This window comes from Ixodes scapularis, unplaced genomic scaffold, assembly GCF_016920785.2.
Source record: "Ixodes scapularis isolate PalLabHiFi unplaced genomic scaffold, ASM1692078v2 PGA_scaffold0__279_contigs__length_252992795, whole genome shotgun sequence".
Taxonomy (NCBI): Eukaryota; Metazoa; Arthropoda; class Arachnida; order Ixodida; family Ixodidae; genus Ixodes; species Ixodes scapularis.
Genome location: NW_024609835.1, coordinates 35,900,121 through 35,915,780, shown reverse-complemented (window position 1 = coordinate 35,915,780; position 15,660 = coordinate 35,900,121). Strand labels below are relative to the sequence as shown.

Below are 15,660 nucleotides of genomic sequence, written 5' to 3'. Positions count from 1 at the left end.
ATCGGGTCTCGCGTCGTCAGTATTGCTTTAAAAGAAAAACATTTTCCCGTGAAATTAATTTTTTTACATGCATGTCCCAACCAAATTGTTTAAACTTTTTGTTTTCTTTTAGGCTTTTTTTAAGCCAGTACGCACTTGTCATACTTGCTTTCGTCTTTATTGTTCCGCAGTCTCAAGGTAACTATAAGAAATAGCTGAACAATGCGCCAAGTCTACACAGTTGTAGATTTGTACAATCTAGATTCATCTTCTTTTCTTCAGTTTTAGAAAAGTGTCAAATTGTGTGAACTTTACTTTTAGAGAGCACATATCAGGAACTAGCATATGGTTACATAACTTTGCAAATGCAAGACAGGAAGACTGCTGGCATGGTCTCGGTAGATCATACAGTTCACGAGAGGCTGTGTAAAGAATTTCTTGCAAGTTCAACATCAGTTCTAACGTAATTGCTAGAATAACCAATTGTAATCCCCATTACATATTAAGCAACCCGTTAGGTTACTCAAATAATTGTTGAAAAATTGAGGAGGCATGGTTACTCATATAATTGTCAAAAATTGTGGAGGGCTGGATGTTAGCTAAGCCAAGTTTATGCTTGCTTTATAGTATGGTGCCCCTTCTAGATAATTCTAAAAATTACTTAAAACAAAAAAAAGGTGGGCACTTGCATACATCTGGGTAAAGGCCCAATATTTTAAATAGAAGCTAAAGGAGTTGTAATAAATCAGTTTGAGGTTAATTCTAGCATATTCTTATCTCGTGAATATATAAAGATGACTAGAATTTGCCCCCAAAAAATGGTACCAAACATGAGAACAAATAAAAAGCAGCAGCCGGTTGCTGCCAAGCACTTGCTGCTCTAGAGGGCTAGCATGCACACTTGCAGTTCCACTAAATTTACACTCATGTGCATGCTGCACATGCTTGCATACATGGGACACCAGATGGACATCATGCTTGCGTTATTTAATTGAGGGCAGTATTGTAACATTTTTAAGTAAGCCAAGAGTGCCAAGAGTATAGGTTTGTTTGGTGCTCAAGGTTCACAAGTGCTTTGAGTACCGAGCACCTTGCTGTGGGCAAAGTTGGCATTTTGCAGCCACCACCATGAAAGTTGTGCAAGGCCATAAAGCTATCACACTTAAGTGTGATTGTGTGCTTAGGAAGGCGTGGGGTCTCCGTAAGCTTCTAATGATGTCGCATTCCCTTTCAGATTTTCTTCTTGCACTGATTGTATCTTCCCTTATCACTCTTAATGTGCTTCTATGGGTATTTATGGGTATTGCCTCACTAAAACATTTTGATAATCATGATCCTGGAGGAAAAAATAATATGATTTAGGCATTCTTTTCTTAAGTACAGAACCGCTACAGCTTCTCCTTAAGGTGGGATCTCAAGATTTGGCAAGCTTTGACGGCAATGTTCCTTCCTCCCTATTTTTGCACTATGGCTGCCACTTTGCATGTTGCAAAGTTGCTGTGTGGGTATATGGTCGCAACTGTTTAGCTGACATGTGTAAACTTTCAGGTTCCTGGGGTGCTTGTTGCTGTGGATGCTGCCGAGGAGAAGTCTCTGGCAACTAAGTACAAGATCAGAAGCCTTCCTACAGTTCAATATTTCAGGTGAAGAATTGTGTGGCATATAATCAAGAAGTTTTGTGTTCATCAATATCATTGTCTTTTTGTTTGCTGTTTCATTCCTTTGGATAGCACATCTCTATGCTGCTACTGTTGGTTCTCATTTTATGTATATGAAAGGGAAAAGGCAGGATATGAGAAAGTGGAGGACTGTCAGACATTTAACAATTTTTTTTGCCTTTTTGAGGAAGTATGGATCAGAATTACTTCATTTCATTTCATTCATTTACCCCCAAAGCATGTAGCATTACAGAAGGGGAGGGAGGAAACAACGATTAGCAAGTACATCTGGGAAAGAACAAATGAGAGGAAAATTCAGGTTAACAGGTTAACTAATGGCTTTCTGGAAAGACCACAGTCGGCACTTGACTATCTTTAGTTTTATCTTAAGTTTTATTATTAAATTCTATAAATATTTTTTTTTGTTTTGATGTGAAAATGTTTCTTGAAAAGCCTTTGATAATGCCTTTTCTGTTCCCGTGTTAGGCGGGGCAAATTCGTGGCTGAGTATGACAGGAAGAAGAGGGCTGCCAAGGACCTTGTTGACTTCATGAAGAGTCCTCCAACGGCAAGGAAAGAAGAGTTATGAGGCTACAGCCTAGCCAGTCCCCAAAGGTGGGCTATGTCAGAAGTGTTACATTTTTGTTACCAATTGGATGCAGCTGTGTTTTGTTTCAGCATAGCGGAAAAAGGCTGAAGCTACAGCCTCGGCAACCAGTTAAAAGTGACGGCAAAGCAAGCATCAACATTCCACCGGAATACACTCCTCCCGTGAAGAGCTCTTGTCATATGCTTCACTCCGTCCCTCAAGTTGGCTCATGGGGGCCATGGCATTCGCACCTTCCTAAGTTATGCTTCAATCAGGATGTCTAGCGACAGGGAAAACCGAGAAGTATCAGGGATATTTTAATTACCAAGAAAAATCGGGGAATTGTCGGATATTGTCAAAAAGCGAGCCCAGTCAGGGAAAATGAGCAGGAAACGCCATCGAGTGCCCTGACAAAGACTTGAGGACTTGGGGTCAGAGAAATAGGCAATAAATTCTGCTTAGTGCGAAGTCTGGGCTCTACTCACCCAATGTAGAGTGTGCTACCTTATGCAAAAGGAACAGCCGACAAATCCAGTCCAAGCCTTGGATTGAATTGGAGTGAGGGCGCGACACTAGGCTAGATCCAGTTAGAGCTACGAGACTTAGTAACAATTGGGAAAGCCACAGACCCCAATCCAGTCCAAGCCTTAAGCCGAAAGTATCCGAAAGTATGCATCTGGCGGCCATGCTGCCATTCGGTTATTGTTGTTGTGGTTGAGCGTTCTGTTTTCATTCCGTTTCCGAAAGTGGCCTCTTCACTGAAGATGTCGGCGGCAAGAAAATAATACTTGTTTAATCCGAACTGGACGAACTTGAATATTTTGAAATATACAAGTTTAATTAAGCCCGTGCAAAATGATCCTCACAATGCTCCATGCCTTGTGTTGTAATGGTCTTATATATTTAACCGCCTTTACAGTGGTCGGGGAATTTCACCTGAAATTGTGAGGAAAAATCTGGAAAAGTCAGGGAATTTCAAAATAATAATTTGCTAGACACCCTGTGAAATGGAGTATTCGTGGCCTAAACATTTGTGGACTCTCTTTTCTTTGTCGGCCGAGAACAAAGAAGTCACAGCATCTATTTTCTAAGCTGTTGGTTTATGTAATTGCCACCTTGTTCTAAAAAAAGTCTCAAAACTTTAATTTAATCCCTAAAAAAAAAAAAAAAAATCTTTTGTTCCTTTTTTTTAAGTATGACGCTTTACTTTGGGTTGGAGTGATCCTAGAGAGAAAACTGAGCACTTTGGTACTCTTCATCAGCACTGGCAAGGTTCGGGTAATATGATTCTTGTTTAGAAAGTTAATACCATGTATCTTGTTGTTAACTTGAGTTTAAGGATGGCAGCACTTAAAAGTACCTATCATCATTTATTTAGTGTCACCTGGACCTACCTGGACACTACAATACTCCTCACTCAGCACAGCCTGGTTGTCATTGTTTGCTCATCCTTCAGGGCATCAACTTGATTGATGCCTTTGGAGAGTCAGGTGATGCTATGGAGGACAAGACAAGCTTTCCAGGGCTTTTTTTTTTTTTGGTGTTTAGTAGTCTGATTGGCTTTTATCTTGCTATTTCTAGGAGCTCATTATCTCTGTAAACTGCCGGTATTTTGTTTTTTACACTATGCTACCTAAATGCCAATCCACCGCTTTTCTGGTACTCAGTGTCACTGTGGACATGCCAACTTTTCTACAAGTTCTGGGACGATGTGTTCCTGAATCTTTTCTTGTCATTTCACAGTTCCTGGCTGTAGTTAGTGACACTTGAGATCATTAGGAAACCTCTTTTTCTTAATAATTTGTTATGGCTACATTCCACTACCATTTAGTTTGGGAAGCTTTTTCTTTTTTTTTGCATAACTTTGTGCAACTTTTGCTATGCATGTTTACAAAAGCAGTATTGATGTTATACATTTCCTTTTTTAGCAGATTTTGTTCTGTGTTAGTAGTCACTGTCCACGTTTATCGTTTTCCTTGAACTGTGCAATGTTCAGGTGCTAATCTATTTTCTGCGAAGAAGGCAACTGGGGACTTTTTGTGGTCCTGCAGTGCACAGTGCACGGAACTATTTTAGGTTTCACGCTCAGAACCGCACTTGTGTAAGGCGGCCACACAAATGTGCCAAGTCAAAGTGAGGGGGAAGGGGGAGTGTTGATGCATGTCTGCTGTTACCGAATGAACGCTTCACACCTGCATGGAAATAGTACGAGTAGCAACTTGAGATTCCTAGCTATGTCGATTTTATGGTTTCAAAGGGGAGCATTGTATCGTCATGAGGGCTTGATATTTGTGCCCGAGAGAAACGTGACATGTGTTTTGTGATGCACTGACTGAGCATGGAGGTTTGCTACCATTACAGTGCCAAGCAAATTTGTGTTGATAAGCATAAGGTCCACATCTCCCATGTCAGATACAAAGGTAGGCCCAATTTCATTCTTAAATCTGCAGATGTTTGAATGTTTGGATTTGAAGCAGATTTTACTTGTGTACATTGAGAATTTAGATCTTATTTATGCTTCTGGGTGAGTGCATAGTGGTAATCCTATTATCATGTTTTCACAAAATCTCTCGACAGTGAAAAGTGAAGTTATTTGTTGTCTTAGAAACAGCTCAAAAATCTTTATTACTCTTTTGGAAATCGGGTTTCACTCCTAAATATGTGAATAGTGGCACCTGTATGATAGAATTGTCTCTATTTCAATTAGTGGGACAAGAGTTTGGAGTTTAGAGTTAAGGAATGTATGATTATTGCCTTGAGTAATGGTGTGATGACTATGGAGGGACCTGTGCTTTTACTCTTCTTTTTTTTCTAGCCTGAGAATCTTCTTTGGAGATTTGTTTAGAGAGCATGTTGACTCTTACATGATGCTTACAGCATTGTGTCATAATTTGCAAGATAAATTTTTCTTTTCATGCAAGCTGTGTTTTATTATTGCGCTTACCTTATATTGTCCCCTGTTGGTTACACATGCCATTACAGCTCGCTTTTTACAGTGGCAGCTGTTAGTGTTTCTTTCTGGCGAAATTCGGTGGCGTCCGTACGCGAAATCCCACGTGATGGCAGGGCACACCGCATCCCATTGCTGCCGTGCTATCCCTATGTCTACCCATCGTCGTCGCCCCTGGCACAACCAGGTCATATATGGCAAAATGCGCTGTCACTTCTCTCTCTCTCTCCTTCTCTCTCCCCCTATTTTTTCTCCTCTCTCTCTCTCGCCATCGTCCACACGGCAGCAGCTTCGAAACTGCAGCTGCCGCTGCTTCGGGGTTCTGAAAAACTCTCTGCCAAATCTACAAAAAAAAAAAAAAAAATGCAATGTTTCGACGCTTTTCACACATCTCCTACACCCATTCTACTAAAAGACAAAGCTCCTAAAGCAAATAATCTAAAGCACATCTTTCAACAACACAACAGCTGCCGCCGTCAATTGCAGCACACTTTGTGCAGTCGTTTGCAATTTTTTTTCTATCATTTTCCGTTTGAATGTTAAATGGATAGCTAAACTGTAATAAAATGTTTTTACTATTGCTTATTTGAATGTTTTACTTTGCATGTCTTTCTGAGTCCCTAATTCACAGACTCTTACTTAGCAAAATAATCAAGTTCCTTAGCGAAACGTCCGTCACCAAAGGTTTACATTCTATTAAAAAATGTTTGCGGCTGCCCATATAATTCTAGAAAAATGCCAATATATTTTACCACTGTCATGCATGAATGATGTAAATATTATTCCAGCAATGTACTATAAGTAGATACTGGTACTTATATATGCCTAATGATCGAATTATGGCGATCTTGACAACATAAGGATATCATTTTAGAAACATGTTTACAAGCAGCAAGCACGCCATACAGTTCTCACGTGCGCAGAAACTGAGGAATCGCGACCGTGTTCTCTCTACATCTCAACAATCCAAAGACACTCATTCGCAGTGCATCTCCGCAATTACAAAGGTTACAACTTACACATATGTTGCTTCGTCGTCAATATTTCATGGACAATATATAAGCTCAAGAAAGACATCTCCAAGCAATAAGTTTGACAGTGTTGGGTAAAGTACATCAAAAAAGTACAAAGTAACTAAGATGTTATGTACTTCAAGTAAAGTAGTAAGTACATTGGGCACCATGTACTTGAGGTAAAGTACTCTAAATACAATATACTTTCAAAGTAAAGTACATTTACTTTTTAACATAAATCGTTCATGATTTCATTCCCTTATAATTCTTTTTTTTTTTTTTCCAATTTGGTATGATTTGATTTAGGGGTAATGGGAATGCATCAATTCTTTTCGGAAACGGCGGCGAATGTTGGATAATGTCAAGTTGACAGTATAGTTGTTTTACTCGCGCTGTCGATCTATTCAAAGAGGTACTCCGGCGAATTTTTTAGCTATTCCAATTGACAGTATTTTTAGGGTCACCGGCCTTTACCTTTTCTGGTATGCTATTTAGCATCTGGAAATTAAGAATAGTTATTGTGAAATCGGAAAGTGAAAAATATGTCAGAACCAACATTCAAATATACCCGCGCATTTCAGTGCCGAGGCGACAATGGAAGGCAAGCTTGCAGGTCGAGCGGGCCATAGGCGGAAAGTTTAGCGGTTCGAGCGACAGCGACGAGAGTCGGGGACGAGTCAGCGACTAGCGACGGAGATTTCTCACTGTCACGTCGCCCGGTTTTCAGATTTCTAAAAAACGTCGCTCGTCGCCTTGGTCGCTTTCATGCGATTTTCCTCGTCGCGCAACTGACCGAGCGACAGCGAAGCGGGTCGCCGTCGCTCGTCGCGACGCTCGCCAAATCGCATGCGTATTATACTTTACTCCACTGAGAGAAATGGCGAGATAACGTGTCGAAAGATGATAGCGCGTTTTCAGGTGACGATATGCCATTTAATGTGTTTAAATTTGGGGAACGTACTTTGAAGTCGGGGGTTGTGTTTTCCACGGAAAGTACCAGAAAAATATACTTCCAAGTACAGTAAGGTCTTCTAAACTTGAAGTAATAATTTAAGTACAATGTAATGGAAGTACTTCCCAACACTGGACATAGTAAAGCGGGAATCGGACCAGCAAACACCCTTTTTACTTCCCCGTAGCGCCCTTTTTTGCACACGTCAGAGGAAAGGGTGCTCCAAGCAACAGCACCCTATTTTACAAATGAAAAAACTACTACTCGAAATAAAGTGTCTGAAAGGGAGTACCTATGGATGTTTCTTGGTATCTAGGGTGCGCGTGATGCGTTTGTGCGTGCGACGTTGAGTATTTCTAACAACTTCGTTTGTGCACGTTGTGATACCCGCGATCTCGAATTACGTGTTTGGATTTTGCTGTTCTTATCGTAACTAGACTCAAGTGTACCTGCCCAAAGCTTTTGGGCGGGTATACTTGAGCCTCCACTTGAGTCTTCGTTCTGTGCCTCTGGGTTTCTGTCGTACAATCGCCGTAATGTTAAAACAGTTAAAAGTATACTGTTGTTTGCCTTGCGATTACTCTCAACACGCAACGTTTCGTAGCTTGATTTGCGTTCTACTTAGTGGTTTTACGTTTGCATTTGTATGCGGCATTGCCCATGGGCGGATGTAATAAAACGTGCTAATTATTTAAAACAGGTCACTTGTGTCTGTCTCTTCTCATTTATGTTTTATAAGGTAATTTGAGAGGCGTTTTAACCTACTGCGAGCAACCTAAAATTATTCTAGCGTTATTCGATCGTAGTTGTGGCGATCAAATCAAATCAAATTTATTTGTTGTCACGTCATCTTACATGACAACAGGTGACACGGGCAAAAAACTGCTGAGTAGCAGCTTGATGAAAGTCCCAGGCCCCGCGCAGTTCGTGACAGCAGAAAAAACAAACAAAAAACAATCCATATAATATACTAATAATATACAAATATTAGATGTAATGAATAATTTTACGCACAAAAATGCCCGAAAACGACTGACATTTGAAAACACGAAAATACAGCATATCAGATAACAGACCAAAATCGCGGACCAAAAACAACAGCAGTATTCAAAAGTCACATAGACAAAATCAAACTTAATAATTATTTATATGACAGTGTTTCTAAATTTAAACACTTTTTAGACAAATTACTTAGCATGGTGGACAAATTGAAATGAATTCGTCTGATCAATGTAGTCAGTACGCGATGCACGAATTTCCAGGGCTGACTATGTCTTATGTCGCGCAGGATGATGCGATGTTTTAGGTTAGCTAATTGTATGAATTGAACATTGATATGTTGAAGAGTCGCGACACGTTGTTAAAAGTTTGAACGCATATATTTGTTGAATTATTTTTATGTTAATGGCTTTAAATATTGATGCAGTGGGATGAAGAAGTGGAACACAAGAAATTGTACGCACTTCGTCCACGAGGGGTTAAGTTAACCGCTGTGCTGGTATAATGCCAATTTCAAGCTTATATACTGATATACGACTCGCCTTATAGTGCTTCATAATCCTGTATGCTAGTATAAGGTGCATCCACCAGCATCATTCTATAATATTAGACCGATCAGGTTTATATGGCGGCTGCTTGCATCATACCAATTCAAGACGAGTATACACTTATACCGTGTTTTTTCCGGTGTTTATTAATAAGACAAATCAACAATGTTTTTTTCTTTTTTTTTTTTTTTTTTTTTTTTAAACCGGTGTATTTCGGCAGGACGAGTCGTGACGAGACTATAAATGGTGATCTTCGGTGAAAAAGAAATCGATTTATATTATTTACTTTGGCACCATATTTGTCGCCACCGTATTTCTAAGGAATGTCATACAAAGTAAAGAAACAAATCAGGCTCTGTACACGCTTAGTCAGCTTTAATGAATGCTGCCACAGCGAAAGTAGAGGCTCATTATTTTAAATAGACGCGTTCTCCAAGATCAGTGGCCCTGGACCACACTATGTCTTCTAAGAACCATTGCGACCTTTGATCAGACACTGCAAGGATGCAGGTTCCACGAGGTAACACGTTTAACAAACCACTACAAAAAAAAAAAAAAAAAAAAGGCGTCACCAGTGTGGAAACATTTAACGACCGGTGTTTTTCGGTTTTAATAAGGGCGAAAATATTCAACAAGATTTGTATTTGAGTATGGCATTTGAGAGCCCAACTACCCAGAACACAATTTGCGGCTCGAAATTCGTTTTCTTTCCGCCCGAAAACTGCCGATCGAGAACTGGCCGGTCTGAGTCGCGCTCACTCGCTTTTTCATGGTCACGTGCCGTTTTCTATTATTTAGGACACAGCCACCAAAGATAATCAAAGTCGTGGTCGCGCTGCAGAACCCAGGGATCCTGGGTTCGAGCCCCACCTCTGCCCGTTTCGATCTGGATGAGCATCGTACCGGCGTGCGGTCGTGTATCACTACTGCGTGATGCACGTTAAAGACCCCAGGCTAGCGGCTGTACCGCACTGGCTAAATTTCTCATCTACAGCTGGGAGACTCGTCGCCCCTGTGAGGCAGACCAAGTTCTAGGCTGTATAAACACACACACAACCCAATTTTTTCAAAGTCGTGGGCCATCGAAAGCATACACTCAATATACACTCTCCTTCTCTATATTTCATCTTCCTCCCCGGTTCAGTTAAGGCAAACAAATAGCGCCGAAAAAATACAGGGACACAGACGAAGGGAAACAGGACAAGACGCACTCTCAACTGAAGTTTATTGAAAATTCACTCGTTATATAGCCACAAAAACCTCGTTTACCCTATCTGCTCAGCCCGCGTTTTAAAAATTCAAACTCATTTGTAGATAAGGATAGGGACGTGTCGCTTATACATTTCTTCTCTCTGTTTCTAATTTCAAGTGCCTCGTGTAATTCTCGCGACACTTTATCTTTGTACCTAGCCAGAATCTTAGTGCCATTGAAGGCCGGGGTACACGAGCATCGTTCTTGTAGAGGCAGCGTGCTCGCGGCTGCGATCATTAGGGAGTTTTCGTAGATCGTTTTCGCCGTCCCGCAAGGCCCTCCGCAACCCGCTACGATAGCGGGAACTCTACAGTCAAGGCTATCGGCGCGCAGGCGCAGTAGCAACTTCTTCGTTGCGGAACGCTTAGCGGAGGGGACAACGCGGTCTACGAAAACTCCCTATTAACGCACCCGCGAGCACGCTGCCTCTATGATCTCGACAGAAAGACTTTGTACCCCAACTAAAGGTTTGTAAACTAATTCAATGCACATCACACACAAAAAAAAAAAAAAAAAAAAAAATCGGGCAATTCGTTTGTTGCCGTTGGTTTTTCTGTCTTCATTTGCGTTTTCCTTTCCCTACCCCAGTCTCAGGTTTACCGTCATGTTAAAAATAAGTCGCGCATGGCAAACTGACGTGGTAAAAAATATCGAAAATATTTAAAGCATAAAAGAAAAAACAAATGTTTATGTGGTTTAATTCGGAGAAAGTGGTCATTTCCATATCTTTGCTTATGTTCCCATGGTAATAAAACCGGTTGTGCTGACATAACCTGTAGGGGGTATGCGCGCTTCGATGTTCTTTTCTTTTTTTCTTTTCCCCATTTTCTTTTTTTTTTAAGGGAAGAGGGATTTTTTTTTTTTTTTTTACAGGTTCGGTGGTTTTTTTCGTAAATTGGTGAAGATATCACCAATTTACAGAAAAAAAAACAAAATGTAAAAACTAAAACGGTTTTTGTTTTTGTGGAAAACACGGAACTTTAGAGATAGCTTGTGAAGAATTTTACTCTTTAAAATATGTATGAGCGTCGCAAGTATCAATTTCTAAAAGTGCTTGCAGTTGCCGCGATGGGTACCTTAATTCTTCTGGTGCTTTTAGAATCAGTTTCTTGACTGTGATGGCGCCAAAAAATAATAACAAGATTTTTTTTTCAAATACCTATTATAATGACTTTGTGCATTCGTTTTTGATCTTAATATAAAATTGAAATATACCTCTCCTTATCACTTGCAGAGACGTCTTCAACTGTCGTGATCTTGACGCGAGCGACCTCTAAATTTAGTGCTTTACAAAACTGTACAAAACTCCACACAGGCACAAAGATGTCCTGCTGTACGAAAAGAACGCTGATCGAATGTGAAAGTGCTGTTTCAATACCGAACACTACAGGCTCCACACTCGACGCATATGCTCTCCCGATCCACGTCGCCGTAGACCGTGGACACGGCAAAATATTTACAGCGCGTCTTATCAACGACCCTGTCCACGTGCTTGCCAGATTTCCTTCGGGGTCTGGAGCCGGCGGTTACTCGCTTCTCTGGAGGGCTATATCGGGGAGCTGACACGAGTTCCCTCCCCGTCCCCCCGAGCAGTGCGCGCGACACGGGGTGGCGTTCTTGGCGTGCTCAGAGCCCATCCTTTATTTGCCATTTGAGCTTCCTCTGCAGGATCCTCTCCCCATGTGCCACAGACGACCTTTTCGAGCGCCGAATCAATCGCTTCCGAAACTGGTAGATGATTCCCCGGGACCTTGCGGTGGGGCGCAGGGCGAGAGAGGCAAAAGGGGTTCTTGACCCCTCATGAGTGACCATTTTTGTGTGTTTCAGAAGAATCTTCTGGTCAGAAGACACAGACAGAGGACAAGAGCGGGGTCTTTGGGTGCGTGAATTCGCAAGACAGGAAACCCAACTCCTGAGCAGTCGGCGCTATCTACAATCGAACGAATGTTGGGCCTCTCGTCAAACTCGAACTTTGTATATCGTAATTTTTTTAATTAATTTGTCTTTTCCGATAACCTTTTTGGTACCACGTCACTAAGTCGATGACACCTAGAAACTCAATGTACTATACCCAGTGCGCACTTTAAGGCATTTCCTAAGTTAAATAAGGGAGTGAACACCTAATTAAAGGTTCGTTCACAGGCAGATTGGATCATACTGTATGATTTAGCAGTACTGTCCGTGTCACCTGGCTTGGTTCTATAGTTGGTGACATGTAAAGAATTCGGGGGGAAACTCCTCCCACATCTCTCCATTTCGGAAGAGCGAGCGCCGGAGAGGAGGCAACCTCCTCTCTAGCATTCGCTCTGCTAAGGTGGAAAGAGGTGGGAGGAATTTCCCCTGAACTCTTAAACCGTCACCGACTATATAAATCACGCAGCTTCATTACTCGGTGAATCTTATAGACTGCAAAGTGCCCGTAACTCAGCTGCGTTTCACGTCTTGCCGATACGGATGATCGTACGTTTTCGATGTCCGCAACGTTACATGACCGCTGTAAGTCATGCAGTACGAAGAAGAAAATATAGGATGAATGTTGTTGCGACGAAGGCGAGGGTAATTCCTCTGCCAAGGAATAGAAGAGGGCTGCTTCGCGATGTTGCACCGGCCGCTACACTTGGTTCAGAGCGTCGTCAAAAGCTAGAACACATAAAGACACAGGCGCACATAGAATAAAAGCGACAGGTCGCGGCACTCTCACGGCGATGAATTGGCTGAGTCATTGATAGCACACCCACGAAAGAACGACAAACACCGTGGCACTGCACTTTTGACCGTATAGGCTCATAACGTTGGCTGTGCCCTGACTTATGTTGAAGGGAAGAATAATCCTCCGATTGACCGCCAGACCTCATCGAACGTCGGGTGCATGAGAGATCGCCAGATCTCCAGGTGAATAAACGCCGCTTTTTTTTTTTTTGTTCCCTTGCTCGTTTTAGTTGATATGAAGCAGTATTGCTGCTTTAACGTTGTTATTAATTCTTCACCATTTGCCACATATGCCTGTCGTGACCCTCGCGGGGCATGTAGCTATTTAAGTTTCGAAACTTAAAACAAAGCCTTGTTGTGCTGTCCTGGACGATAATCAAAATGTTCGTCCAATAAACAGTTATTCCTGTAAAAAAAAAAAAAAAAAAAAATAGGAAGGTTGGGGAACCTTGGGAGCAGTGTTCATCACAGCGTACACTTCAACGAATACTCTAAAAACCAACGGCAGTTTCACCCAATTGACCTGATTCTTAATTGTGAATACAAAGCGTTCTTTCAACAGCCGCGGCCTATGAGGGGCGACGCGCCTATATGTGCTTTGCCAGCAATAAGTAGGGTAACCAGGCCGCGACCTCTCTCCAAGTGCCGCCCACGACGTCTCTCCAGTGTCCCAGCTCTTGATTTCCGCGTCGCGATAGGAGACAAGGACATCCCACTCGGCGCTCCCATTACAACAGCGTCCACCACCGCGTAATGCCCCCACCGCGCAGCGCGGGAGGGAGCGGCAAGTATGGCACATGCGACATCACAGTCGCGCCAGCCGTCTCGCCGAATGACTTAAACCCCCCCCCCCCTTCCACGGCTCGGGCCGCTACGATCCATGCGTCAGATGTGTTCGCAGAAGAATGAAAGGCATAAATGCATTTGTTGAGGGGGTGTAGTAACTACTGTCGTCTCATCTGCCAAATAAAGACAGGCTCAGTGCGAGTTAGTTGGCCGCGTTGCGCCTTTCTTCACATATAGAGCCCCAGTCTTGTATGCGGGTAAAAACCGGGAGAGAGGAGGACATGGAGAGCGAGCGGGGACGCCAAGGAGCCGAGCTCTGATTGGCTTTGTAATGATGCCTTCAGGTCTACCCACTATTTTTTTACAAACAGCCAATAAGAGCTCGGCGTTCTGACATCATCGGAACCCCTGCGCAAGAAGCAGACGAACTTGCGCTCCGTATAGTCGATAGAGCAGCACCTCTGTACAGCCTTTCGTGCGGCAAAGCCCATATAACGAAGACAAGCTAGCCCAATTTGAGTGAAGTTGTCGTCGTCTTTCTCAGGTCATGCGTTACTCAATGTTTTGCAATCACAGGTTAGTTCAGGTCACTGTAAACGGTTAAGGAAAGCTTAAAAGAAAATAACAAATGGATTTTTTTTGTTGTTATTTTACATATTGAAGCGCAATTTTACCACATATAAAGCAATTAGCTGCGTTTCTGCATCAACAACAGAACTACAATTACGGCTAATCATATTTTTCTTACATATTCGTAAAATGCATATAAAGATGATAATTTCGACATATTTCGCGTCGTTTTATACGAAGTAGTTCGTTGGTAAATAATCTGTGAATGTGTCTCGGAAACTTGTTTATTTAACGTTTTTCGTTGTTTGTTTTTTTGCATAAGGAAAAGAATTATTTTGAGTTTTAATATTTTTTGTGCATGTCCATAAACCTTTCATAAAAAATAAGTATAAAATATTATAACTAAGTGCATGCTTCGGTGTGACGGGTGTGCAAAGTACCATAGCGAAACCTTTCTCCGGAAGAAACTTAGCTACGGCGTTCGCAAATAGCTGAATGATCCTCCCAAGAATATGACTTTAATGTATACTTTTTTACATAAATACAAAAAAAATTATATTACCCGGACCATTATTGCACGATCTGACGTGGAGACATTTTATACTGAGCGCGAGTTCGTCTGCTTCTTTTGCAGGTGTTTTGATGACGCCAGAAAGACGCCGATTGAAGGATAGTGGGTAGATGTCAAAGCAAGCTGCCTTGAGGTCTACCCACTATCCTTTCAATCAAAGCCAATCAGAGCTCGTTGTCGTTCTGACGTCACCACAACCCCTGCAAAAGAGGCAGACGAACTCGCGCTCTGAATAGCCAGGGAGAGGCCTATTGATCACGTGTCGTGATTGGTTCTTCGGTGTTCTCATCGGCTGATGCCGCAATCTGATTGGCTGTGGAACGATAATGAGATGCTAGTGAAAATGGAGGCGTTCCCTTGGCCCCAACCATAATAATAATAATAGCTTTATTTCGAACAATGAGGTAAAGTGTTGGGAGGGGGGGGGGGGGAGGGGGGGGCTTGGGAAAAAAAAGCTGTTAAAACAGCTTGACTGGTCCCGAGCCCTTAAAAATCAGCAGCGTAAAAAAAAAAAAAAAAAAAAAAAAAAAAGTTAACAGAAAAATTATATGATTTATCAACGAGATGATAAAAACAAAAAGTCATATAACAATAGTACAGATATAACAAAAAATGAAAATATAAACATGTCACTCCCATTTGATAACAACACTCACATTTGATAACCGGTGGCAGCTGTGCTAACCCTTTTGTTTGCGGTGCAAATGTCGCGTCTGTGCGCCTGCCACGTATTTCGTTCTTTCTAAAAACAAATGGCTAATTCATCATCATGTATTACTGGAGAATGTGACATGCATTTGTAAAAACTTGGCACACAATAAAAATACAAAAAATGTAAGTTTTGATATTTGCAATGACATGCCTCTACGCATTACAAGTTTCTAGACTTGTAATGCATCCAAGTCTCGTTCTTATTTTTTTTTTTAATAAAAGGAAGGAGTCGTGTAATTCTGTACTTACGTTTTTTTTTTTTTTTTTTTTTTTTTCTTAATTCTAGATTTGTAATGCATTGAAGTCTAGTTCTTATTATTTTTTTTAATAAAAAGAAGGAGTCGTGTGGTTCTGTACTTAGGTTGTTTTTTTT

General features: G+C 41.6%; 1 protein-coding gene and 1 pseudogene across 3 annotated transcripts in view; both read left to right on the top strand.

Moving 5' to 3' along the window:
* The window catches only part of LOC8038380 (protein disulfide-isomerase A5), a 40,891-nt gene extending 35,130 nt beyond the window's left edge, over positions 1-5,761 (top strand). For 2 of the 3 annotated variants that reach the window (XM_029982376.4, XM_040208033.3), the window contains 3 exons: positions 1,528-1,622; positions 2,124-2,252; positions 3,605-5,037. In XM_029982376.4, the coding sequence (XP_029838236.2) occupies positions 1,528-1,622; positions 2,124-2,226 (198 nt within the window). In that variant the 3' untranslated portion in view covers positions 2,227-2,252; positions 3,605-5,037. Of the gene's footprint in view, positions 1-1,527; positions 1,623-2,123; positions 2,253-3,604 lie in introns of all 3 variants that reach the window. The other variant, XM_029982349.4, reaches the window with a different exon arrangement.
* On the top strand, positions 4,565-5,761 carry LOC121046193 (annotated as a pseudogene).
* Positions 5,762-15,660: the final 9,899 nt, after the last annotated feature.